Source organism: Pseudomyrmex gracilis, unplaced genomic scaffold, assembly GCF_002006095.1.
Source record: "Pseudomyrmex gracilis isolate BER0280 unplaced genomic scaffold, ASM200609v1 scaffold_51, whole genome shotgun sequence".
NCBI classification, from domain to species: Eukaryota; Metazoa; Arthropoda; class Insecta; order Hymenoptera; family Formicidae; genus Pseudomyrmex; species Pseudomyrmex gracilis.
In genome coordinates, this window is record NW_018020635.1 from 775,417 (window position 1) to 801,643 (window position 26,227).

At 43.0% G+C, this 26,227-nt stretch overlaps 2 protein-coding genes across 5 annotated transcripts; both read left to right on the forward strand.

The window, feature by feature from the left end:
• The first annotated feature begins 112 nt into the window (after positions 1-112).
• LOC109853632 (phenylalanine--tRNA ligase beta subunit) lies at positions 113-4,107 on the forward strand. Of its 3 annotated transcripts, none has more exons than XM_020425937.1 (13): positions 113-378; positions 622-783; positions 879-934; positions 1,020-1,174; positions 1,283-1,349; positions 1,438-1,704; positions 2,139-2,318; positions 2,456-2,631; positions 2,721-2,925; positions 2,993-3,073; positions 3,161-3,253; positions 3,394-3,673; positions 3,773-4,107. In XM_020425937.1, the coding sequence occupies exons 2-13, from the start codon at positions 726-728 to the stop codon at positions 3,922-3,924; spliced, it is 1,770 nt and encodes a 589-aa protein (XP_020281526.1). In that variant the 5' UTR covers positions 113-378; positions 622-725; the 3' UTR covers positions 3,925-4,107. The 3 variants fall into 3 exon arrangements, with proteins under 3 accessions (XP_020281526.1, XP_020281525.1, XP_020281524.1); XM_020425936.1 differs by having other exon boundaries at positions 113-357; XM_020425935.1 differs by lacking the exon at positions 113-378 and having other exon boundaries at positions 539-783.
• A 366-nt stretch (positions 4,108-4,473) lies between these two features.
• LOC109853631 (ankyrin repeat domain-containing protein 17) lies at positions 4,474-25,864 on the forward strand. Of its 2 annotated transcripts, XM_020425933.1 has the most exons (29): positions 4,474-4,629; positions 4,707-4,962; positions 11,263-11,700; positions 12,735-12,882; positions 13,030-13,310; positions 13,442-13,727; positions 13,866-14,167; positions 14,255-14,470; positions 14,604-15,299; positions 16,356-16,527; positions 16,612-17,201; positions 17,332-17,487; positions 17,575-17,785; positions 17,895-18,323; positions 18,432-18,770; positions 18,923-19,093; positions 19,192-19,557; positions 19,713-19,867; positions 19,951-20,126; positions 20,217-20,349; positions 20,449-21,188; positions 21,317-21,625; positions 21,761-21,955; positions 22,096-22,243; positions 22,343-22,547; positions 22,651-23,561; positions 23,750-25,084; positions 25,432-25,623; positions 25,745-25,864. In XM_020425933.1, exons 2-29 carry the CDS (start codon positions 4,714-4,716, stop codon positions 25,772-25,774), a joined length of 9,579 nt encoding a protein of 3,192 aa, XP_020281522.1. In that variant the 5' UTR covers positions 4,474-4,629; positions 4,707-4,713; the 3' UTR covers positions 25,775-25,864. The 2 variants fall into 2 exon arrangements, with proteins under 2 accessions (XP_020281522.1, XP_020281523.1); XM_020425934.1 differs by lacking the exons at positions 4,474-4,629; positions 4,707-4,962 and adding an exon at positions 9,947-10,091.
• Positions 25,865-26,227: the final 363 nt, after the last annotated feature.

Consider the following 26,227-nt stretch of genomic DNA (forward strand, 5'->3'; position numbering starts at 1 on the left):
TAATTTTATCTCCATTTTAAAGATCATTGCACGTGTGACTCGGTTGTAATTGTAAGATTGTGAACGAATCAATCATTCACAGGCCAGCATTTTAGTTACTGTAAGGTAATACTGATCTGTGATTGGTTGAATTTTTTGTCACTACTTACTGGCGGTTATCAAGACTTTTTCACTGGCAATGGCCTTCACTGTCAGTAGCACGTGGCACGTTAATTAAATGCCGGCTGATGTAATCGAGATGTATGTTACAGTGGGATAGGTCGAAATAAACGCTGGTTCGATAAATGTGACAGTTTCTTTGACAAGAAAGACACTTATCAAGCAAACAAGCTCAATTAATAAATTAATCTTTAAAAAGTAAACAATTGATAAGATTGGGTGCGTTCAGATAACTCAACGGTTGAGAGATCATCACTTATGATAGAACTATTCTTCAAAATCCGTAGCGGTTCCAAAAGTATGATCAAATCAGAAGTGATTATCTCTCAACCGTTGTGCAACTGTTGAGTTGTCTGAACGCACCCATCGGTGAGAGAAATGAGCGCAACACGTTTTGCACATTATAACCTGTGATCGAATCCGAACCTAAAAATTTTAATTGCTGTAATTTATAATATGTAGGTGAATAATCAGGAACTAGCACTTGATTATAGCAGAGAAACGATAAAGAAACAATAAACGACATATATTTAATTACGACATTGTTATTATTTAAATCTAAAAAGATGCCGACTATCGGAATAAAACGTGACTTGCTCTTCAAAGCCTTGGGCAAAACTTATTGTGAGTTTTATTTTCCATACTGTCTTTAAATATTATGCGCAAAATCTTGTTTTCAATTTTAAACACATAAAATATCAATAAATATTTTGTTTTAGCTGATGAAGAATTCCAAGATTTATGTTTCAAGTTCGGTTTGGAGCTTGACGAGGTGGTGAGTAGTAACAAATCCGTCTTGTACAAATATATATTTGCATTATATTTGTTTTCTGATAATTTATGTTTTTTGTTGCGAGCAGACAACAGAAAAACAGATGATAGCGAAAGAACAAGGTTCTGATCAAGGTGTAGACGCTTCCGAGGAAGTTATTTACAAGATTGACATACCTGCTAACAGATATGATCTGCTGTGTCTGGAAAGCTTAAGCATTGGACTGCTTATATTTTTAAACAAGTAACTATCATACACATATGTACAACTTGTGTGTACTTGAGTAAATCAAATGCTTTGTTTTTTGTTTCATTGTTCTACATTATACCACTTTTTTCTTCCTGTACACAGAATACCTATTCCACGTTACAAAGCGTTGAAACCAAAAAAGATGGAAAGAATTGTAATGAGCCCAGAGGTAAATATGAGATATCTTAAAAACATTTTATCTTGAATTCATATCACAGCTTTCTTGCGAAATGAACTATTATTTGCTTGGTTTTTAGTGTTTGAAAGTGAGGGGACATATAGTTGCTGCAATTTTGCGAGATGTCACTTTAACCCAGGACGCTTACAACAGTTTCATCGATCTTCAGGACAAGCTACATCAAAATATAGGAAGAAAACGTAGTCTAGTTTCTATCGGTACTCACGATTTGGACACGATTGTAGGTCCGTTTCTGTATGACGCAAAACCACCGTCCGAAATACGTTTCAAGCCACTGAATCAGGACAAAGAATATACGGGAGAAGGAATCATGCAATTGTATGCTGTACGTGTCTCTTTCGTTACGCTTGTCTCGACTTTGTAGCGGTTATCGGACTCCAACAATTCTTTCATACGTCTACAATATTAGACATACGTTTCAAGTTTCGAATTTGAAGCTGTGACATTTCTGCGGACCTGCAGGTTTAAGTGGAATCCGAACCATCATGTCGTTGATAATTGTTCTGATACTGCTTTATCTGTGCAATACTAATTAAAGAATATATAGTTCGTTTTTCATCCGATATACATGCGGTAATCGGCAGAAAAAGACCGGCCCGGAAAAAAGACTGATTCGAACTCGGGATCTCAATGGGTCCGCAGTTCTTGCGCTAAAGCCGCGAAACTAATGGGCTGGTCTTTACTTTTGTTAATTCCATAAGTTAACCAAGCATGCATGTTTGTGTTTCTAAAAAATTTTTGTAATTTCTTTGTTCACAGACGCATGCCCAGCTGAAACAGTATTTACCTATCATTAGAGACAGTCCTGTTTATCCTGTGGTGTATGACAGTAACGGAGTTGTCTTATCTCTTCCTCCTATCATCAACGGAGATCATACCAAGATCACGCTTAACACGAAGAACATTTTTATTGAGTGCACTGCAACTGATCTCACAAAAGTATACAGAAATAAAAATTATTTCTAATTAATTTCATTCTCACAAGCGATGTATTTGGAAAAATATGCAATTTTTGAAGATAGATAAATAACTGATGTTGTGAGACAAGAAAACGTTGAAACTTAAAAACTTTGCAGGCGAGGATAGTAGTGGACACTATAGTCTGCGCTTTCAGTCAATATTGCAAAACGAAATACACAGCCGAGACCGTGGAAGTAGTATATCCTGACGGTCAGATATTTCATTATCCGAAATTGAAATATCGAACAGAAGAGATCGACTGTAACAGGGCGATAAGTTACATTGGCATCAAGTGCGTAGTCCATTCACACAGTAGTAAAAACAACAATTTGTTTTCTGAAGAGCCTAGTAAAAAGTACAACATATATGTTTGGTTTTTAGGCAAACACCAGAACAGGTCGCGGAGTTGTTGTCGAAGATGTCTCTGAAATCCGAAGTGAAAGACGAGGATAAACTACTGGTGGAGGTGCCACCAACGAGACACGATGTTATACATCCCTGTGACATTTACGAGGACATTGCCATCGCCTATGGCTACAATGAAATAGAGAAGACTATACCGCACACGTCTACGATCGCGGCCGAGGTAAATTCAAGATTGACCGAGTAATAAAACGATGTTTTAATTGATATGTATATCATGTTTAACTTAGTTCCCACTCAACAAACTCTCTGATCAAATACGTGTGGAGTTGGCGCAGGCGGGATTCACCGAAGCTCTAACATTCTCTCTGGTATGTCCAAGAACACTTTCTACATTTGTGTAACTTTTGAATTATCCTCGAAATTACGTATTTTGATCGTGTGATGTTATCTTGTAGTGTTCACGTGAAGACGTAGCGGACAAACTGGGTCACAAGATACAGGATGTACCAGCGGTTCACATATCCAATCCAAAAACTTTAGAATTTCAGGTAAATTATTATATTATAGTTAGAAGGAAACTACGAATTCGATCTTTTGTTTCATGCGGAATGAGAAAATACACTCGGCTCGACACTGTAATTGCCTGAGCAAATAAGAGAGTTGGGATGAGAACAAATCGTCGTTGCAGGTCGCGCGTACCACGCTGTTACCGGGACTGCTCAAAACGATTTCCGCGAACAAGAAAATGCCGTTGCCTCATAAACTGTTTGAAGTTTCCGACGTCGTATTGCGGGACGCCAGCGCCGAAGTTGGCGCGCGCAACAATCGTCGTTTGTGCGCGGTTTACGCCAACAAGTCGGCCGGTTTTGAGATAATTCACGGTCTCGTGGATCGAATACTGCTGTTGCTGGAAGTGCCGTGGAGTCCTGACAAAGACAAAACCGGATATTATCTGCGCGCGGCCGATGGTAAAATTTATGGTCGTTTCTCTTTTCAGTTTTTATTGCGTCGATGGATACGTCGACGTATAGAAAAATCAAATGAATCGGTTGTTCTTTCTCTTTCAGATCCGACCTTTTTTCCTCAGCGATGCGCCGAGATCGTCTGCTACGGCGAGGTGATAGGAAAGATGGGAGTTCTGCATCCCGATGTGCTGTCCAAGTTCGAACTGAACATTCCGTGTTCAGCGATGGAAATAAATATCGAATTGTTTGTGTAGCAAAATTAGTAGAGCGCGCGCGTACAGATCGAATAAATTTTGTACAAGTAGTTTATAATTAACTTAACCGACCGCAATCCACGCATTTTTCTATCACACACGTATGTTGTATAAAAAGTATACAACCTCTTGTCACAACTGTTTCTAAGAAATATATATGTTATATATATTTAATTGTTGAATCATATTTGTTTTTGTGGAAAAAACAAAGATTAATACACACATTATATTCTCTCTTCTTTAGACACCAGATATTTTTCTATTTTCAAGAAAACAAGACAAAGTGCAGGTTGAACCACCGTGTGTCACAGCACATTTTTTTAAATTTGATCAATTTTTTTACAAGCTCAGGGAAGGGATTTAGTTTTATTACCCTAAAACTGTGTGATCGCGTCGTTAGGATTTTCGTGCCGCGCTTGAGACGAGAGAGAAATCTTCCCGCGAGTCCCGCGAACGCGATTGAAGTTGCGCGCCAAAAGCTCGGCGGCGCCGCGGTTCGTCGAACGTCGGTAAAATTGCTGTTAATCGGTCGACGGATGTGCGACCCGCGGCCAGGCCGCGAGGTAGTGGTATTCGGAAACTCTGGCTCGCCGTCGCCATAGTGGAAATGGCGGGTGTTAGCTTACGCGAATGACGGCCGATTCAGTCTCACGAAGAAGTTACTGCCGTCGAGAGTTGTATTAATCGCGTGAGCGTGTTGTAAAGGTGTGTGTTTCCCGTCGCGGCACCGAGCATTATCATCAACGAAGAATAACTGTGTGTCATATATGATTCATTTGGAGGGTAAAGATGCAGAATGTAGTACAAGGCACGACTTCGGATAGCCAGAAAAGTCACGAAAAGCAGCCCGCTACATCGGCAGCGGTACCGCAATCATCGGCCGTTGCATCGGGTAATCACCACGAGACTGGGAAGACGTCGTCTACCCCGCAGTCTTCCAATTCGAGCCCCACGAAGTCCGAGACTGAGACCTTCTCGGAACTGCAACCGCGCTTTATGACAGACTCGTCGGAAAGTGAGGAAGACAGCGTTTCCGAGGTAAAATGCCAGAATCGAGAGAGAGAAGAGAAAGACAGAGAGAGAGAGAGAGAGAGAGAGAGAGGGAGAGACTTCTCTTCGCGTTAGCAAATCGCGATAAGATGTGGATATTATATTCCGTGTTCGCGATGCGTCGAGGACGGAATGCGGGAGCGAGAGAGAGGATCGAGAGAGAATGCGAAAGAAAGATCGAGAAAGAGAGGGTGAATGTGCGCGTAAGCGCGATGCGTGCGCGTGTGAGTGAGCGAGCGAGCAAGAGCGAGAGAGAGAGAGAGAGAAAAAGAGAAGGAAAACGCTATGTCTGTGCGTACGTGTGTGTGTGTGTGCGCGCGCGCGCGCACACGCGCGCATGTGTGTATATATTTCACAACTGTGTGTCGTCTTTGCGAATCGAATGCGTGTGCGTCCGCTTTGCAAAAAAAAAAAAAAAAAAAAAAAAATAAAAAATAAAACGTTTCGCCGACATTTATTTCGTTTTATGCGGGCGTGAATCGTCGTTCGTCCGTCATTCGACGTGGGTTGCCGACGTCGGTGTCGCTCGCGGGGCGTTTTGCACGGCTACATCGTGTGCGAATCGCGTTATGCCACTTCTGGGAACACGCTGAATCCCGATCTCGAATTAGTAGCGTCGAACTCTCGCCAAGGCTTCTCGGCTAAGTCTCGCTCCCTCTCCGTCTCTCTCTCTCTCTCTCTCTCTCCCTCTCTCTCTCTCTTTTTCTCTCCTTTACTCAGTGTGTTGGCGTTTCCTACGCTATTTCTTATCAACGTGCGTTCTTCGAGTGCCCCTCTACTACATCAATTGTATACTGACGGCGTTTGGAGTCGTCCGCGCTCGTTACACCCGATCGATGCGGTGATCTATACAAGTGCAGGTGTGTGTGTGTGTGTGTGTACGTCTCTGCCGTACAAAACATACACAACACAACAGTGTATACATTTATGTATGTGTGCACAGGGTGTCCGAAAAAAAAAAAATGGTATACTCGCGGAAGAAGACACGGGGAGAGAACACTCGGAGGAGAGACAGAGAGTAGTAGCCAATGCGTCTCGTTCGAGCGTAACATCCGGTATTTTTGCGTCTATTCTTAGCTACGTCACTTGCGCGTAATTATATAAAAATCGTCGAGTTCGCGAACAGAAAATATAAATACATAAATTTTTACCGACGTTTCGAGTATATAATGCGCGTATGTCAGGAACTTATCGGGACACCCTGTATAATACACGCACTTGTGCGCGACACACACACACACACACGTGTGGCGAGTATGTTCACGCGTTGTGAAATTGATATACGCGCAACGCGTATTTTTATGTGCATTAGAGCGCACGCACTACGTGAAACAAACGTTTGTTTCCGGATTGGAGCGGGAAATATTGCCAGAAGGAGAGAGAGAAGGACTCAAATTCTCCTATTAGGAGCGGAGACTTGACGTTCTGGGTTAAAACGTCACACACACGCACACATATATACACAACACGCGAGAGCGCAAGACGATCCTGCCGACGTGTGCACCAAGGAAGAAGGAAGGGGTCGTGAACGTTGGCCCGCGCGCATTAACTCCGGGTGGTGATGAATTTCGTATATTGTTTGATTCTCTCGCGGCGCAAGAGAGCGAGTGTTTTCAAGCGGAACGCGTGGCGAGAAGCGTGGCTCATGAAAATCGGGTTTAATAGCTGACAAGCGATATGGTTGGTGTCGTCGACGGTGGGTCGTTTGACTACGTTTCTTTCTCGAACTGTGCTGCATACACGCGCGCACGCACGCACGCACGCACGCACGCACGCACGCACACTCTCCTCCTCGTGTCTGCGGATAGTTAAGGATAATTTAGAGAAATTAGCGCTAATCAACTACGTAAGGCCGCGAGTTGTGAATCACATCAGTGCGCGAGTCCCCGTGCGCGGATAATCTAGAATTAAAACAATTTGTTTTCGTAAGTACGGCGACTGTGCTCTCTTTTTTTTTTTTTAGGTTATACAAGTGTCTTCTCTCCGTGTGACGGACAGAGAGAGAGAGAGAGAGAAAGGGGAAGGAGTGCGAAACTCTACGAGAGAAGAGCGTTAGCTTGGATATTTTTGAGAGGTTTCCCTGCGCGAATTTGTCGCGCACACGTGAATTGTGAACCACAGAGAGTGAGTGAGTGAGAAAGATTGAGAGGGGGGGAGGGAGGGACAGGAAATCGAGACGAGTTGTTTCTCGAGCTAGAACGGTGTGTAATCGGGGTTAAGGTCCGATTGCACAAGCGCCTAACCTCTTGGCTAGGATAGCGGCTGTTTCCTTTTTTTTTTTTTTTCTACGCGTCGCGGATCGAACGAGAGCGATCGCCGATCTAGAGTTTTCTTCTCGTTCCGGATGCAATCGAGGCGCCGATCCCGCCGATGCCGAACCGTTGTGATTTCTAACCTCGATTGCGATCAGGAATTCTTCTTGCGGCTCGCAATCACGAGCGTGAGGATTATAACCTAACCTAACCTACAAATGAAAAACGAGCGTTAGAGATCGGCAATAAGTCGAAGTCGCCCATGTGGCGTTGTACAATCGCGATTAATATTCGGTTTCCTGTGGCCAGGATTGGCCAATAAATCCCCCGGCCGTTAACTCCGTTTTTCTCGCTCATTTGTGTTGCAAATTATCTGGCTTCTTTGAGAGAGAGAGAGAGAGAGAGGCTCGCGATTCTCATTCATTAGCTAAGATTTGTTTTTTTCCTTCTTTTTGAAAAAAAAAAAAAAAAGTCTCGCGTTCTGGTGCTGAATATTTTGTATTTTTCGCATTTATTCGGTGGGAACCAAATCCGCTCTACGGCAATATTTTTGTTTGTTTGTTTGTTTTTTTTTAATTGTTTTTTTTTTGTACGTGCTTCTAGGAGCTGCAAATTGCCTCGAGGCTGATTTTAGAATTCTAATGAAAATACACACATAGAAAATAAGTGAGGAATACCGTTAATGGTAATAGGAAACCTCTAGGTCGAAAATATAATTCCCTCGTCACTTCGATACGTCAGATCTGATAGAACAGCTGTTTTCACTGCCTTTCTCACCACTGGTCTATGTGTATGTTGTAATTTTCCCAAATTCGTGCGTCTCGCATTCATTCAGACACGCTTCTTTTTTAGTTCGAAAACAAAAAACACTTCTCGTCCGTTTTCTTCATCGACCTGTGTTTCGCGCGTGTTTCCTTGTTAATTCAACGCGGAGGATAAAACAAACACGTAACAGCCAAGGTAATTACACAGAGATTTCATTTTTTTAATTGTTGTGTTTTGCAATTTGTTTTTCTTTTTTATATATATTTTCTTTTATATATATATATATATATATATATATATATATATATATATATATATATATATATATATATATAAAGTTATTTATTACCAATTTGCAAATGTTGCAAAATGTTGTCATTTCTTTGCTTGTGTCAACTTTACATGATATATATATATCATGTAAAGTTGACACAAGCAAAGAATTGACAACATTTCGCAACATTTGCAAATTGGTAATAAATAACTTTTTCTAGGCTATAATTGTAATGCGAATCGAATGTTGGCAGAAATGGCAGAAACTAAAGAACGATCACGTGAAGGCATCCACACGCACACACAGACACACCTCCCCTTCCTTTTCACCCTCCGAGTTTATCGGTTGCCGTCGTCGTCGTCGTTGACGTTGGCTTTGATGTCAGCCACCAGGTGTCTTCTTCTTCTTACCGGGACATAGATCTAGGCGTGCAAGCCACCATGTAGATAGGCGCTCGCTCTCTCGCACATTGTCTTTCGTTGCGGAAGAATGGAAGGAACGAAGGGAGGAAAGAAACGACGGAACGCGTCAGCAGGGAATTCACGCGTCGGGAAGGAGTTATATAACCAGATTATGTACACACACACACACGTACATAGCGTTGATTGTTTAACCGCCGTGGAAACGAAATCAACCAGTCCAGCTTTGACCTTTCTCTCTTTCTCTCTCTCTCTCTCGCTCTCTGTCTCATTTCTTCTCGATACTTCTGTATATCACGACTTGGTTGTGGCAAATGGTTCCTGCAATTTCTATCGTCTTTCCGCCTTCTCTTTCTCTCGCGCGTGAGAGAGCGCGTTTGCTGTTAAAGCACCACCGCGCTCTCGCGACCGCTCGCACCTTCGTCCTGACGTCGACGCCTAGGCGCGGAGTGATTTCGAACGTGTCGTTTTCCCCCCTTATATCAGTCCCGCGTGTTCCCCGCGAGAGAATGACAGAGAGGAGCATAAAAGAAAACGAGAGAGAAAGAGCGACGGGGAAAGAAGAATGAATGTGCGCCTCGCTTGTGTATGTGTGTGTGTACGTGTATATATATAGATGCGCGAACGTATGATCACATCGTGTCGCATAGCGCCGCTCTAGCGGCCAGGTGTGTGTGCGTATATGCCACTGCACAAGCAGGCGCGTGCGCGCTTCGTTGTACATGTCTCTTTTCGCGTAGAAGCGTGTAAAAAAGAACGTAGAGAGATGCGTGTGCGTGCGGGATAGTCACGGGAAGTCACGCACACACACACACACACGCACGCACAACCGTACGATATCACGTACCGTGCCTTACACGCGCGTACACATACAACGCTGTCGCACGTGTACACGGTGACTGGTTGTACGTGTGTAAGTGCGATGCGCGAGCAGCGAGCGTGCCTCTACGTTCGTTCGTTCGTTCGTTCGTTCGTTCGTTCGTTCGCATTGCCATCGGTGCGCCACCAAACGGACCTCTCGTCGTAATACACATCGCGTTCTCTCGCTCGCGAGTATCCGCCACGAGTTTTCAGAGACGGGGGTACGATTAGAAGCCAACCACCGGGGGTCGCAACCTGTGGGCCAGTTCACTCGGCTCGAGTCTCGGAGCTCCGCTGGTTAGATAGCTCTCGTTCACTCGCATCTATCCATCCATCCGCCTGCTCGCCTCGCTCCCTCGCTCGTCCCTCGCCGGTCGCCGCGTTTGTCCGTTGTGTGCATTGTCGTGGCAGTGCCCGCCTCTCACTGTGTGCGCCTGTCGCTGGTCGATGTATGCGTGGAAGTGACCGCGGAGAGCAGAGCCACCATATTATTCTATGTCCTACCAACGGCGTTCGCACGGAATTCCTTGTTCGCGATGTTCGCGGGTTAAGTTTCTCCTTCTGCCTGTGCCTTAACGACAAGAGGAGAGAGAAAGAGAGAGAGAGAGAGAGAGAGAGATAGATATATAGATAGCTTAGCTAAATAGATAGAGATATACAGAGAGAAAGAAAAAAAAAGGAGCGAGTTTCAACGTCAATCTTCTCTACGCTGTCTCGCCTTCGCCATCGTTTCGTGCGCATCGGGGAAATAAAACGTCGAACGAATAATCCGAATTTCCGACGGCAAATGTATGCCGCTCGATTGTCCTCGCGCTCCTTCGGCCGATCATGCCACGAGGCGGGGTGAAGAGAGAAAAGAAAACGGAAGGACGAGCTGCGCGATTCTGGTGTAGGTAGTCGCATCGGAGTGCAGAAACGCGAGAGAGAGAGCTCTCCATTGATCATGGAAGTGTCAGTGCCGTGTCTCAACCGCGAGTCCGCTTCTTCGCCGCGAGAGGAACGGCCCCGCGCGCATCGCCGAGCGCTTTGCCTGAAACGTCACTTATCGTCGCGAGCGACCCAGCCGCTCGCCTAGAAAACACACAATTATACTTTCACCCGCGTTCCCGATTTTCAGTTTATTGTCTCGCGTTCGCGATCGGCGAGTCGCCTCTTCTCCGCGCGACCGCATGCTGATTTTTTTATTTTTTTTTATTTTTTTTTATTTTTTTCACTCGAACAAGCGCTTGTTTCGTCGCGCGCAAAAAAAACGCGCTGATAAAACCGCAGAGTTTCGTCGGCTCCCCCCCCGGTCGAGAGACACAACCGTGTCTCTCTAATCCTTCGTGAGATTTTGCTCTCCCAGTTGAATTCTCCCAGACTCAACCGAGTCGATTTCCGGGATCTCTCCGTGACGTGGAGCGATTTATGCGCGCCTTTGTTCGCCGACGATTATCGATGCCGTTCGCAAGGACGGGGGAAAGAGAGATGATTAAAAATATATAGAATGCGTGAAAAATAGCTTGCGAGATAAAAAAGAAAGGCAGTGTCGCTATGATGTAAAGTGTGTGTGTGTGTGTATATATATATATATATATATGTATATATGAACATACACACGCAGTGCCGTAACAATAGACCGACCAACTTGACACTAAACTGTTGTGTATTTTCCATATGATGGAAGTGAATCCTCGTAGCCCCATCGATGAACGTTCTCTTGTTTTTTGATTTTTAGGTGGACTGCTTCGCAATAGATAATATTGAAGTTGACGGAGATCAATCCGAACCGTCGAAATTTCTATTGACACCTGAGGATCCTGAGCGTTCCGTAGACCCAGAAACCCAGGCGCGTCTCGAAGCACTTCTTGAGGCTGCCGGTATCGGGAAGTTGTCGTCGGGTGATGGAAAACACTTGGCGGATCACGAGGTGCTTCGTCGTTTAACATCTAGTGTTTCATGTGCATTGGATGAGGCTGCGGCAGCATTAACACGTATGCGCGACAATCCACGTACGCCGAACGACAAGCGCGCTCTTGTCGAGGCGTGTACCGACGGTGACGTCGGTACCGTTCGGAAATTGTTGACAGAGGGTCGCAGCGTTCACGAAACAACCGAAGAGGGTGAAAGTTTGCTTTCCCTGGCTTGCTCGGCCGGTTACTTTGAACTCGCCCAGGTTTGGATGCTTAAATTTGATACAAATTCTCTTTTTTTTTTTTTTTTTTTTTTTCATCTCGTCACACGAGAACTCGTCGAGTTCCACGCCGCGAATCCCGATTGTAGAAATTTGTGTAAAAACGCGTCGCCGAATTTTTGTGTTGAAATGCATGAACGTCGTTATACGCGTCTTGTTACACGTGTGGATAAAGAATTCTCGGTACACACGTATAACGTGCGCAAATTCTCAATTGTACGTGAGTGAGGTGCGTGAGGTGGTCAAGTTTATAATTGTAGAATTTGTTGTGTTTGGGTTTTTTCTTGCACACACAAAATCCTGTATCGAAAGTTTATTACTTCCTCAAAAAGTGTTTCTTTTTTTAGTAGAATTATTCTGCGAGAGTCGCAGAAAGATTCACTTCTCATTTTACTTTTGTGAATTTGTATATTATTTTTTTTTACATGTAACGTATTTGTGCGAGCAGTCAGATCATGATTGCTATACTATAATAGCTGTAATAACACACTGGAACAGTAATTTTAATCGTTGTTGCAAAATCTAGCAAAGTAAGAACTTGCGAGTTAATCTCGCGAGTTGTATGTGTAAATTTCCTCGTCTCGATATCATGTCTGTTGTCAAAATCATTGCATGCAACATAGACAATGTTCGTGTACACTCAATTTACATTTGTCTAAAATGTTTCTGTTAGCTTACACACATGATTTTGTAAATAGCGAGAATGATTCGAGTTTTGATTGGATCAAAATTATCGAGTCCTTTTTATCTTTAATTAAAAGATTAGACAAATTGCGGAAGAGGCAGTTTCTTTTACACGTACAAAACAGTTTTTTGTAAAACACATCAGTGTTGTATGATATTTCAACTTTCTTTTTTGTTTATCCAACTGTCATATCAATCATCTACATGAAGTTAGCATTGTTCTTATATACGTTATATGTGTGTATATATTGTAAGAAAAATTTACTACACAATACATAGTTTTTTTTTTTATAGTCTGATAACAAACTGTCAACGTGTGTTCTTCAAAATAGGTGCTGTTAGCAATGAGTGCCAATGTAGAGGATCGTGGCATCAAAGGGGACTGTACCCCTTTGATGGAAGCTGCTAGTGCAGGGCATGTGGAGATCGTGAGTTTGCTTATCGCTCACGGTGCCGATGTCAATGCTCAGTCTACTTCGGGTAAAATTACAATATTGTTTACATGTATAAGTTTAAATGCTTTTTTTTTTTTTTTTTTTAAACAAATTGTTGAATCTTATCAATGCAAATAGTGGAGGTTATTGTGTTGAGGATAAAATAGGTGAAAAATATTTGTATGGATTGAAGGCAACACACCTCTCATGTATGGATGTGCCGGCGGACACGTAGCTGTCGTGAAAGTCTTATTGGAAGCTGGGGCCAATGTGGAAGATCATAACGAAAACGGCCACACACCTTTGATGGAAGCCGCGAGTGCCGGGCACGTTAAGGTTGCCAAGATCTTGCTTGAGCACGGCGCCGGCATCAATACTCATTCCAATGAATTTAAAGAATCTGCATTAACGTTGGCTTGTTATAAAGGACACTTAGAAATGGTTCGATTCTTACTGGAGGCTGGCGCGGATCAGGTATCGATCGTTGTTAAATTTCCCGTGACGTTTAATTGATATCGCATGTTATAGAAAATTTCGATGCAACCGACAAAACTCGTTTATCAGTTGTTCACGTGAGATATTGGTTTATTTGCAAATGATCGTAGGAACATAAGACGGACGAGATGCATACAGCGTTAATGGAAGCTTCCATGGATGGTCATGTTGAAGTAGCACGTTTACTCTTAGACTCAGGTGCTCAAGTTAACATGCCCACGGATAGCTTTGAGTCACCTCTAACGTTAGCCGCATGCGGTGGTCATGTGGATTTGGCCATGCTGTTAATTGAGCGTGGAGCGAACATCGAGGAAGTAAATGATGAAGGCTACACGCCACTAATGGAAGCAGCGCGAGAGGGTCATGAAGAAATGGTTGCTCTGCTGTTAGGTCAAGGTATAGATCAAGTTCTTTTTGATATTTTTATATATTATATTTTTGAATTGTGTATTTGTAGTAAGTCTGTGTGTTCTCTGTTATATATTAATCTTGATACATAGAAATTACAATTATGAAAAATTAATCCTTAAAAAGGTGCGAACATCAATGCTCAAACTGAGGAAACTCAGGAAACGGCACTCACCTTGGCTTGCTGCGGCGGATTTATGGAAGTGGCAGATTTTTTAATCAAGGCAGGAGCAGATATAGAACTTGGCGCGTCTACTCCGTTGATGGAGGCGGCGCAAGAAGGTCATTTAGATCTTGTAAAATACTTGTTAGATGCCCAAGCTGATGTTCACGCACAGACGCAAACGGGGGATACAGCTTTGACGTATGCCTGTGAAAATGGCCATACCGATGTAGCTGATCTTTTGTTACAATTTGGTGCTGACCTTGTACGTTTTACTTGACAATATACTTTCTCAGTCTCTTTGCTAAAGTATATTATTATTTACTCAAATTGTGTTTGTTTTATATTATAGGAACATGAATCGGAGGGAGGTAGAACTCCTTTGATGAAAGCTTGTCGTGCTGGCCATCTATGTACAGTTCAATTCCTCATTTCAAAACGTGCAGAAGTTAATCGACAGACGACAAATAACGATCACACACCCCTTTCCTTAGCATGTGCGGGAGGTCACCTCTCGGTAGTTGAATTATTGCTCTCACAATCAGCAAATCCGTTTCATAAGTTGAAGGTAAGTTCTCGAGATCTGAATTACGTGAAAGATAAGGAATTCTCAAATTAAAAGTGTTACAACACAAATTAAATGTGTTAAATTATTTATTTTTTTATTTTGGTGACATACAACAATAAAATACATATTGCAGGACAATTCCACAATGTTGATAGAAGCCGCTAAAGGTGGTCACACTGCGGTTGTTCAACTATTACTTGATTATCCGCATAGTATTCTAATGAATGCTCCTCATAATGCTGCATCTGCACCTGTCTTATTGCCACAACAACAACCGCAGCAGCAGCAGCAGCAACAACAACAACAACAACAACAACAACAACAGCAGCAGCAGCAGCAACAACAACAACAACAACAACAACAACAACAGCAGCAGCAGCAGCAACAACAACAACAACAACAACAACATATAAGTCATCAGCAACACGTACCTCATCCTCAGCAAACATCCGCGCAACCGCAACAGCATCCGCAGCCACAGCAACAGCAACAACCAACTGCCGATCAACAACAAGTCCAAAATCTCCAACCCAAACATAACACGACCAAGTCGTTGTTGAGGAAAAACCGATCAACGACTCTGATGCAAGACATAAGCCTTACCTCTGCCGAAGCGCAGCAGGTACGTTCCCAACCCGCAGGCGAATCAGCCGCTACCACCAAGGATGACACCAATATTCTCGATAAAGGCAGCGGAGGATTCGCGAGTTTGTCAGAACCCAATATTAGTCTTAGTCCAACGCCAACAGCGTCAACGCAAGGGTCCGAAAGCCGGAAAAATAGACAAGAGCAAATTCTTCATAAGCAACAAATACTCGAGGAGCTACAAGTATGCTTTAATCAGACACATCTGTAAATCAAACATTTATTTATTCGTTAAACCTTCTGTGATCGCATAAAAGTTTAAAGTATTATTAGCGTGGAGTGTGTAAACTACATAAATTATATAATTGGTTAAAATCATACTCTTTTTTTCTAGATAACAACTAATGGTACTAACTAACTATAACAGCGGAATATATGAAAAAAAATTGCTTTGATATAACATGGAACAAAGTCGAATTAATGAATCACATTAATTTGAAATTGCTGAGTTCTTGTTCGCACACACATTAAATAGTTTTGTGTTTTGATCGAAAAAAATTTATTTAAAGAAAACTACATCTTTTTGACTAATCAGTAAATTTCATACTTTCTTGTTATCTTCTTAATCTTTACTGTTAATTATGCGTTTTTTGTTTCTGTTAAAGAAGTACAATCGTGTGCATGGAACAAACTTGTTATTTCAATATCGCGTTTAAAATAACTGTATATATTTAATTTTTATTTTATTTTATTTTGTATATATATGTGATTATTTATGTATTTTTATAAACCACAAATATTATCCACGAAATATACAAAGTGAAAAATTTATATAAGTTTGATCTGTTATATGATTGATGCAAATCTTAAAAATTCATCGAATTGTTACAGTTTGTAAAATGAGAAAAAAAAAACGAAATTACAAAAATAAGAATGAAAAATAGGTATATATTGTCGTATATCTCGTTATCTTGCACAGAATTGCCATGCAAATTATTTCTTGGGGCTCATAATTTTGCTATAAGAAATATAAATGACGAGTCTTAAAAGATTCACAAAGACTTACCAAGTTATTTCTGATGACAATGTTTATTTTGTATTTTTGGAAGTTAACATGATTTGATGCACTTTATTCTTGCGATCATCGAAGGAATCAAAAAGAAAAAATTTAAAAAATGTTTCAAACTATTTTATATTTAAATCATACATAAATATATTTATATGCACATATATACGTAGTTTGCAGGATACGTAGTTTTTACAATTCTCTGTTACATGTTACCGTTATTAACTATTTTAGAGGGTAGAACGAGAATTACAAATTAAAGGAGCGGGACATTTATTTTCTGGTCCGCGAAATACACTAATAAATCAACCTCAGCAGCAACAACAGCAACAAGATCCCAGTGAGACAGAGGCATTATTACCAAGCATGTTGAACATTGATTTACCGGCCCAGACGTCTCCTCATGGTATTTCTCTCATCACGCTTTTGTTATATTAAACAATTACGTGTTACAAGTGTTCTGAATATGTTTTCGTGACTGTTTTCCAAGGTTTAGTTTGTACAACTGGCATGTCCGGCACCTCGTTGACGTATCAAGGAACCAGTGACGTAGCGTTGGCCTGCAGCGCCTACCTTGAACACAAGATAGGGGTGGGAGCTGTGCCGTTTGACGCTATGAAATCACTCACCGTAACCCCGACCGCGACGGAAACGTTTCCTACAAACACATTTAGCTCTTCACCTCCTTTATCCCTGGCGTTGCCTACAACTGTCAATGCCGCTGCGATTTCCACTGTCTCTACTTCATCGGCGACCACGCCGAGTCCACCGAGCATCTCCACTCCGCCGACCGTCATAGCTGTCTCCCAATCGCCGATTACCGCGAGCAGTGATGTCAGTCAGAATACCGCAATAAGCGATCGCCCGAAAGCGAAGCCCGTGTCGAAGAAGGAAGGGAAGAACGTACGGAAGGCCGCGTCCGGCATGGCAATGGCGAAACTGCAACAGACACAGGCGACCATAATGGCCGGGCTCCAACAGCAATATCAGAAACAACGACAGCATACCTATCATGTACAACAAGTCCATCAGTTGCAACAACTCAATCAACAATTGCAACTTCAACTGGATCAAGTGCAGGTAAACCTCTCTCTAGTCTGTAGGGTTTATGCTTCATTGTGCTCGACAAAAAAAAAGAACAATATAAAAACGCGCGCGTGCACACACACTTAGAGTAAATTTCCAATGAATTCGTGTTACCTTAATGTAGATACAACAACAATCACAACAGCCGCAATCTCAACCGCAACAACCTCAATTGCAACCTCATTTACAACAAAACGTAGTCGGCAATAATGCGAGCAACACCATTACCACTCAACTGATATCACATTTGCATTCTACGCACCATCATCTGCATAGCCAGGTAATTATTGTTTCTTTCTCTGTCTCTCAAATCGATTAGATGTCACTTGCGTGTTCGCATTGAAGCACATTTGAGAATTTTCAACAGCAAACAACGCCCGAAAACCTTTCCGAGCAAACGGATCCTGAATTAACGCGAAAGTACAGAGAAACTGCTTGCGCATTTTTTACCGGTGCCCAGAAGTCTAAAAGCTTCTCCGCTAATGACAGAATGTTGAAATTAGAAGACGGCACTGATATTCCTATCGATGACGCATTTGAAATTTTTCGCTCTCTCAGTTTTGACGATGCAGTTGATGGTAAATATTTCGTTCTTGAAATTCAGGAATATACATACGTATTTTACAAAGAGAGATCGTCAGTTAAAAAGTGTCTCTTTATCGTGGTCTTTTGTTTTCTTCTGTATAGCGACTGAAGATCAAGAAAAACTCGAGCTGAAGAGATTGGACGTATCAGGTAGTAAGGAACCGCAACAGCAGCAACAACAGCAGCAGCAGCAGCAGTTGCAAACCACACGCATACTTCAGCAATGTGGTAGTCCCCGTCTGTCTCAAGAATATTTCACCACTCCCACTGGCGGCGTGTTGGCAATACCATCTGTCACCGTGCCGACCATACCGGTGCAAGTAACCGGCGCAGGGGTTCAGATAGAAACGGACATATCAGCGAGTTTACAACTGACGAATACGCAATCTCTGCAGAATCCGTCGCTGAAGAATCGTCTGAGAGCTTTCGAGGAGGGCTTTCGCCAAGGTAGCATAGACTTTCGCGAGTGTATACAGCGCATGGGCAACGATAGCTTCCAGCCTCAGTTGTTGCTCCAATCGTCTCAGATAAGTAAGTTGATTGAACGCGCGTTATCAATGCCGTAAACAATGTGACCGGATTTTTTTCGCGATAAGGACAATTTGTAATCGCCCGTTGTAATCTTACTCGTTAAAATAGCGTTTCCCACGCAAACGTTGCCAGCTGTGAGCGGGTCAACGGGAATGATCGACAACATACCTCATCAATCGAGTGGTTACACACAATCCTCAACCTGTAGCACCAATCAGGTTCAGGTCGCTACCCAAACCCAAGCGCCAACTACAACGACCGCCGCGAGCGGACTCGCAACTTCGGACAAAAAGCAAGTGCAGTACACCGCGCCAACGACTGGCAAAGGAAAAAAGACCAGATATCCTCTTCTGACCCAGCAGCAATCTTGTCAGCAACAACAAACTACTAATGCTCAACAGACTCCCAATTTCTCCACGCAGAACTATCAACTGGATCCAGCGACAGGTAAGTATACACATGACGCTGTGTGATTATTTTCGCTAGAGGAAAAAAATAAAATAAAACTCGCACCGTAACGCGACAATCACGATGATGAAGATAAGTAGCTGACGATGTTCTCGCTGCTGAGATTTATTGGTCAATTATTGGCACAACAGGTGTTCCAACAGTTGGAGGTTACGCTACAAATCAAGTTCCACCCGCTCCGTATTCGTGTTTAGACGTCGACTCGGCGACTGACAGTAATCATGATACAGCTTTAACCTTAGCTTGTGCGGGGGGCCATGAGGATCTTGTCGAACTGCTTTTGAATCGAGGTGCAAACATCGGTAAGTAAAAATCACATTTGTAATACATTTGAGATCCGTTTTTGATCGAACAATTTTGTATTAAAAAAAATGTTTACAACGTACTAATTGTTTCACAGAACATAGAGATAAAAAAGGGTTTACTCCGCTTATTTTGGCCGCGACGGCTGGTCATCAAAAAGTAGTAGAGATACTACTCAATCATGGAGCTGACATAGAAGCACAATCTGAACGTACTAAGGATACGCCATTATCTCTCGCGTGCAGCGGTGGTAGATATGAAGTAGTTGAACTTTTGCTGACTCGTGGAGCGAACAAGGAACATCGCAACGTTTCAGATTATACTCCCCTAAGTCTCGCGGCATCTGGCGGTTATGTAAATATAATTAAACTTCTTCTTAGCCATGGTGCCGAAATCAATTCACGGACTGGTTCGAAATTGGGAATTTCGCCGCTTATGCTTGCCGCTATGAATGGCCATACAGGTAAAGAAAAATATTGCGATCAGAAATTTCATTATTTAACTTCGTTTGCAAAATACTCGCGAAGTAACAAAAATTTCAATTTACATATGTGAAATATTTTTATAACGGTTTTAATAACAAAAAGAAATAATAACAATTTATATTTGATTTTACAGCGGCAGTAAAATTATTGTTGGACATGGGTAGTGATATCAACGCTCAAATAGAAACCAATCGCAACACTGCGTTAACTCTCGCTTGTTTCCAAGGACGGCACGAGGTTGTCAGTCTCCTACTTGATCGTAAAGCCAACGTCGAACATCGAGCTAAGGTATCTCTGACCTAACCAAGCGATACACGATGTGCGTGTTTCACTTTTTCTAACGCAACGTTTACTTTTTTTTTTCTACATAGACGGGTTTAACGCCGTTAATGGAAGCTGCCAGTGGCGGATACGTTGAGGTAGGCCGCGTATTACTCACCAAAGGCGCGGATGTCAACGCGACGCCTGTTCCATCATCTCGCGATACCGCCCTCACTATCGCTGCTGATAAAGGACACTGCCGTTTTGTAGAACTCTTGTTATCAAGGTAATAATTTTTTCTTCTACCGAACCTATCTAATGTTGGTTATATTCTCTGTAGAAGTTTGATAGAACGAATTGATTTCGCGTTTTACAGAGGTACTCAGGTTGAGGTGAAGAACAAGAAAGGTAACAGTCCATTATGGTTGGCAGCGAATGGTGGCCATCTCAATGTTGTAGATTTACTATTTCACGCGGGTGCAGATATCGACTCGCAAGATAATCGTAAGGCACGTGCAAACAGTTGTTTGAGAAAATGTGGAGTTTTTATATTTTTTTATACCACAGATCATTTCTATAGTAGCTTTTTTCTTTTTTTTGATAATTAGGTCTCTTGTTTAATGGCTGCGTTTCGCAAGGGCCACATCAAAGTGGTGAAATGGATGGTGAATCACGTAACGCAATTCCCGAGCGATCAGGAGATGACGAGGTATATAGCAACCGTGAGCGACAAGGAACTCCTGGAGAAGTGTCAGGAATGCGTTAAGGTGATAAGAGCAGCCAAGGAGACGCAGGCCGCTAAAGCGAACAAAAATGCCACAATATTGCTAGAAGAACTGGATATGGAAAAGACAAGAGAGGAGTCGAAGAAAGCAGCTGCTGCCCGAAGACGAGAGCGAAAGAAAAAAAAGAAGCTCGAGAAAAAGGAGGAGAAACGTAAACTTCACGAGGAATACAAGAAGAACGAGACGGTTTACGAGGATAAGGAGGAAAGCGGGAAGAAATCGGGCGACGAGGAGTGCGATCGTGCGGACGATAGCGAACACGAGGCCGGCGACGAGAGAATGGAGAGCGTGCCGTCGCCCGTGAACAGAAGTCCGGAGGATCCCGACAGGGAGGAAGGTGACAGTGGAATAGATGCCAACAGTCAGGGCAGTTGTAGCAGCAATGACGTGAAAGCACGAGAGAAGAAAAAGGACAAGAAGAAAAAGAAGAGCAACAGTCCCAGTAATAATAATGACAAAGACACGTCACCCCAACGTTCGCCCAAGACTCTTCTTGCACAAAACACGAATTTGTCCCAGAATTCGATGACATCAGCTAAATCTCAGAACAACGCTTCAGATAAGTAAGTGGATATAATTTTTCTTCTCACACTTGACTTACATTTTTAAGAGAGAATTGAAGTAGCTTGATACTAATTGTTAGTCTGCATCGTTTACCACATACGAGTGAATTCTGAAATAATTTCTGCAGGCGTATTGTCACCAACGTTACGAGTTCAGTGTCGGTGTCGACAACTTCGGTCACGACAACAAGAACGTCCACCACCGTCAGTTCCGAACGAAAACTGAAGGGTCAGCTGGTGTTCGAATCATCGAGGCATCCGGCTGACAGAGAAGATTTTGAGGCAACCGGTAACGAGGCTTATGTTCCCGGCAAAGGAAAGAAATCTTATGGCAATCAGTACGATGGAGACAATCTCAATACATCGTCGAAGATTAGTAACACCAGCCCGAAACAAAGCGGAAAGCGCGAAGAGGGATGGAAAGAAGTTGTACGAAAGTAAGATATTGTTGCTCTCAACGCTATTGTCCTTTTTTTTGCGGATTTTGTTTTGCGACACGAACGGAAAAAAAATAAAAATTTCGATTCAACAAATTCGTGCGTTCGAGAGAATGTAGTGTTCGCAATTTGTAGGGGCCAATCGGATGATTCAGGAAGATTTATGAATTCCCCATTCCGTTCTAAGAAGGTGTCCGTTCCTCCTAACGCTATCAGCCGTGTGATAGGTCGAGGTGGCAGTAATATAAACGCCATTCGGGTCGCCACGGGTGCGCACATCGAAGTGGAGAAGCAAAGTAAATCGCAAGGAGAGAGAATTATAACGATTAAGTAAGTGAGTCAGAATGAGAGATATTAAAAAAAACAAAAAATTAACACGTACGTATAATCGATTTCGAGAACGTAGAGCAAAAAAAAAGTTGAAAAAAAATTGTTCATCTCTGTTTTATTTCGTATCTGTTGCTCTGTAGAGGGTCATCTGAGGCAACAAAGCAAGCGCATTCATTGATATCGTTACTTATCAAAGATCCAGATGTGGATCTATTGCAAATAATTCCTAAATCGAAGCTCAACGTCGTGACAACTTCCGTTTGGGATAAGTCCGTTTCTACTGTTGCTGTAAGAACGCAAAAGAAAATCTCTACAATCGATACGTTTTATCCGTCTCATCGCGTAAAAAAAGAGCAATCTGACAGGTTTGTGTTTTCTCACACGCAGGCAAGTAAGACAAAAGTTGGTTCTGTAAATAAACTGCCTAATCTGGCGTCAAGTACAACCAATGTCCAAGTAAAATCGGGATATCCATCGAGCGTATCTACCGTAAGTCAGTTGATTCCTTTGCGTTCGTCGTCTACCATTAAGCTTGCCGGGGCCTTTCCTTCCCCAATGCCACGTGCGACAGCGCCCAGACTCGTGGCTGCAGGTAATGTTAGATGCGACACGCGCAGTAATTTTTTTTCGCGTATTTAAAAACTTAATATTGTATTAAAAAAAAAAAAAAAAAAAAATATTTCGTGCCTACGTAGCGGAGAAGCGTGCGCAAGCAGTAGCTGCCCAAATGGCCTCCTCGTCGAACACCAAGACCACAATGTCATATACGAGCGCGATCATGACCGCCGGTAGGACTGGGACGAAGATCGTCACAACCAGCACGACGCAGACATTTGCGGCGAAACTGTCCGAAATCACTGCCTCTACTCACAGTTCCAACGTCATGCAATCCGCTCACAACGCGTCGATGAACAAGCAACAGAAATCCGTGGCGCAAGCCGCTACCGTGACTGTCATGTCGGCCACATCCACGGCGACCGCTCACCCAACCAGCCAGCAACAGCAATCCGTAGTCACTACTTCGCCGAAACACTGCCGACCACTGCCTACTTTATCTGCCCCGCCGACAATGGCTCATTTTTCCGGAAAGTCGAATTACCCTCCTGGAACCAACGCGATGTCGTCGTCGTCGGCGATCACGAACACCGTGGCGGTGACGAACTGCCCGGAAAGCTCGACCGTCTCGACGTCAACCAGTTCCGTTCGCGTGACACCTTCGCCACCTATCGCGCCGTCTCAGACACAAACGTTGCCGCCACCTGCTGCGCCGTTGGCGCAGCAACAACAGCAATCGACGCAACAGCAGCAGCAGCAATCGCAACAAGCTGCGCGCAGCACGACCCCGGTCTTGATGCAGGAGCAACAGCAACAACAACAACAACAGCAGCAGCAACAGCAGCAGCAACAACAACAACCGACCTCTACGCCTTTAGAATACTCGTTGTTTAACGATACTTTTACCAAGGTCACGCAACAGTCTATGTGGGGGGGAAGAGAAAGCGAAACTCAGAAGGGTTTGAATTTCGCAACTGTTGCTGGCGGTGGTGTATCGTCAAACGCGGGATCGGGCTCAACCACAGCTAAATTTGACAGTTCCCCACCGCAGGTACGTGGTAAGACCAAATTATTCAAAATGATACTTTATGTGCGGACGCGAGTATCAAATGAAAAATGTTAAGTAGTTTTTACAAGTCTGCGTAAACACTTTGTGTTAATAAAAACTATTGCTTTTTTTTATCGATGTGATGTCACAAATAATAAAATAATTCAATAAACAAAATTTACCTTGCACAGGTCGATGCGTCTAAAGCTCCGGGATATCGTGGAACGGCAATGTGTTCTCCGGTTTCGAGCAAACAGGGTGTCACGAGTAACGCGTCGACCAACGTGATCAGCAGCGCTGTATCGTGCTCTGGTCACAACAATTCTATACAGACCCATTATCAACAATCAACTAGCTACAATGAGCATCCTTTGCCGAACAAACCGTCTGGCAATCTAGCCGTGGCTAGACCGGTGATGTCTCAACAGAGTATCGACATGAGCACGGCCATGACAAATCAATTCAACAGGCCAGCAGTCTATCAGGGCGACCTGACATCACGTAACACGACGACGCACCAACAGCCGGCGCACGTGATACCCACGTCGCAGCCGACCTTGGACGTCGGTCTGTTCAAGGCTGCTAACAGCGGTGGTGGTTACGAGCATCCGAACGTAAACTCTAACTTGTTGAAGATGGTGCCGAACGACAGTCAGGGCAACACTGGACATGCCCTACTACCGTTCCATCCTCACATTCAGAGTTATTCTCAAACTATTGCTCCATCTGGTTCTCCTGTGATTAGCACCACCGTTAGTATGTCACGATTGAATCCCCGTGCTCCCGATTTCTCAAGTTCGTTGCATCTAAACAACAAGCCTCAAGTAACAATGTTCAATGCTGCTGCCGGATCGACGGGTTTGCATCCGGCTAATATGTTTGCCGCCACCGTGCCAGCTCCACCACCGTCCGCGATACAGTCTAACAATCTGGCGATGCTCGGAAACTTTCCTCTAGGAAAGTATCAAGCACCATCGCGGGCAACGCCCGCTGCCAATACCGGTATCTCAACAACGGCTCAGACGACACGGTGGCCGTTTGCCACACCAGCACCTCATACTAGTTACCCGCCGCATCAAGACCCGATAATGAGTCAAATAGGATTTTCGAGTCATTTGACTACTATCGGACAGCCAGGCGGTAGCATCGATCTGATCACTAGTCTGAGCGAGGTCAATGGTGGCGGTGGCGGCGGTGGCGGCTCACCGTCCATGTCGCCTTCATCACCCGCGCAAGTTGCTCAAGAAATGAGTCAGCTGAAGCTCGAGGATCGCAAAGTAGTACCTCGACCAATTGGCACGGAAAGGGCGACATGGAAAAATTATTCGGCCGCGGGCATGGGTCCGGGCGGAGACGCCGATTCCATCAGTTGGATGTTGACCGACAACAAGGTAAACTGGTCAACTAATTGCAGTTTGGCGCCCGGTATCGACAGGCATCAGATGTTCCGATCAAATCCCACGTACAATCAACGTATGTCCAACGTCGATCCCGAGCTTCATCAGATGATGGAATCTTCCTTTCAGGTAGCGACTTACTTTCTCTATCTTTTTCGACTCGTTATTTTTTCCATGTCGGATCGAAACTTTGCAAGTAATTTCTTACATCTTTTAATACTTTTACATAACGTAAAAAAAAAAATAAATCTTTACTGGTTCTTTTCAAGTCGCGTATATATTGTGTGTGTAAGTATTACGATGTGACGTTAATAATTGATTGAACCCGTAGCAACTCTCTAGTGATAAAAACGGCGCGAGCCATGTCTGATTTTTGAAGAACAAACAAGTGACTTAAAACAACGCCACAAAATACAATATTCTTCTTATACTTGTTGCCGTGAGAATCCATATGTAAAAAAATAATTCTTGTTCAGGGTCATGTAGACACTCAACAGCCGTTCCCGGCTAACGGCAATGCCGCGGCTTTATCGCTCATACCAGGATTGACGTTATTGCCGGGACAGTTTGGGGCGCCTGGCCTTGCGGAAATTCCGCCAGCTGAGCCTAACAAGATGGATCCACCCGCGTGGGCAATATCCGATGCAGTGCCGGACAAACAACATCCCGTAAGATTTTCAGATCGAATTCTTTTCTCTCTTTTTCTCTTTATTTCGCAATGTGACGTTGTTCGTTCTGAGCGCTTTACGTTTATTTAATAAAATTATATTAAATTTCTTTTCCTTGTAGCCGTGGAACAAGCCGTGGACGAGTCATTAAAAAAAGATCCGATTACGTGGACACGACCTCAACCTCCCAATGTGACGAAAATTCATTTAAAATTCGTAGTAATCGATACGTCAAAAAAAAGAAAACAAAAATAATTTATTATTTGTAGACAACACACACATGCATACGATGAATTATATTATAATCTCTCTTATTATATTCATTCGAATTCCCGGATTTTTGACAGTACTTGTCACGCTAGAACAATAAAAAGCGACGATTCTTTAATTATTCTCAACGCTAATATACATATATATATATATATATATATATATATATAACGTGCATATATACGTGTATATTAATAAATGTATGTGTATATATTGATGTATACATATATATATACGCGTTAATGTATATGTATGTACAAGTATATATGTATGTATACGTTAATGCATATGTATACATTAATGTATACATATATATATATATATTTAAATGTAT

Bases quoted from the DNA above. Each gene is read 5' to 3' on its own strand.
- LOC109853632 (XM_020425937.1), top strand. From the start codon at position 726: ATGCCGACTATCGGAATAAAACGTGACTTGCTCTTCAAAGCCTTGGGC. The intron at 2,319-2,455 runs GTATACAGAAAT...AAAACTTTGCAG, and splicing joins CTGCAACTGATCTCACAAAA to GCGAGGATAGTAGTGGACAC. The intron at 3,074-3,160 runs GTATGTCCAAGA...GTTATCTTGTAG, and splicing joins AAGCTCTAACATTCTCTCTG to TGTTCACGTGAAGACGTAGC.
- LOC109853631 (XM_020425933.1), top strand. From the start codon at position 4,714: ATGCAGAATGTAGTACAAGGCACGACTTCGGATAGCCAGAAAAGTCAC. The intron at 16,528-16,611 runs GTATTTCTCTCA...CTGTTTTCCAAG, and splicing joins GGCCCAGACGTCTCCTCATG to GTTTAGTTTGTACAACTGGC. The intron at 22,244-22,342 runs GTAAGAACGCAA...TCTCACACGCAG, and splicing joins AGTCCGTTTCTACTGTTGCT to GCAAGTAAGACAAAAGTTGG.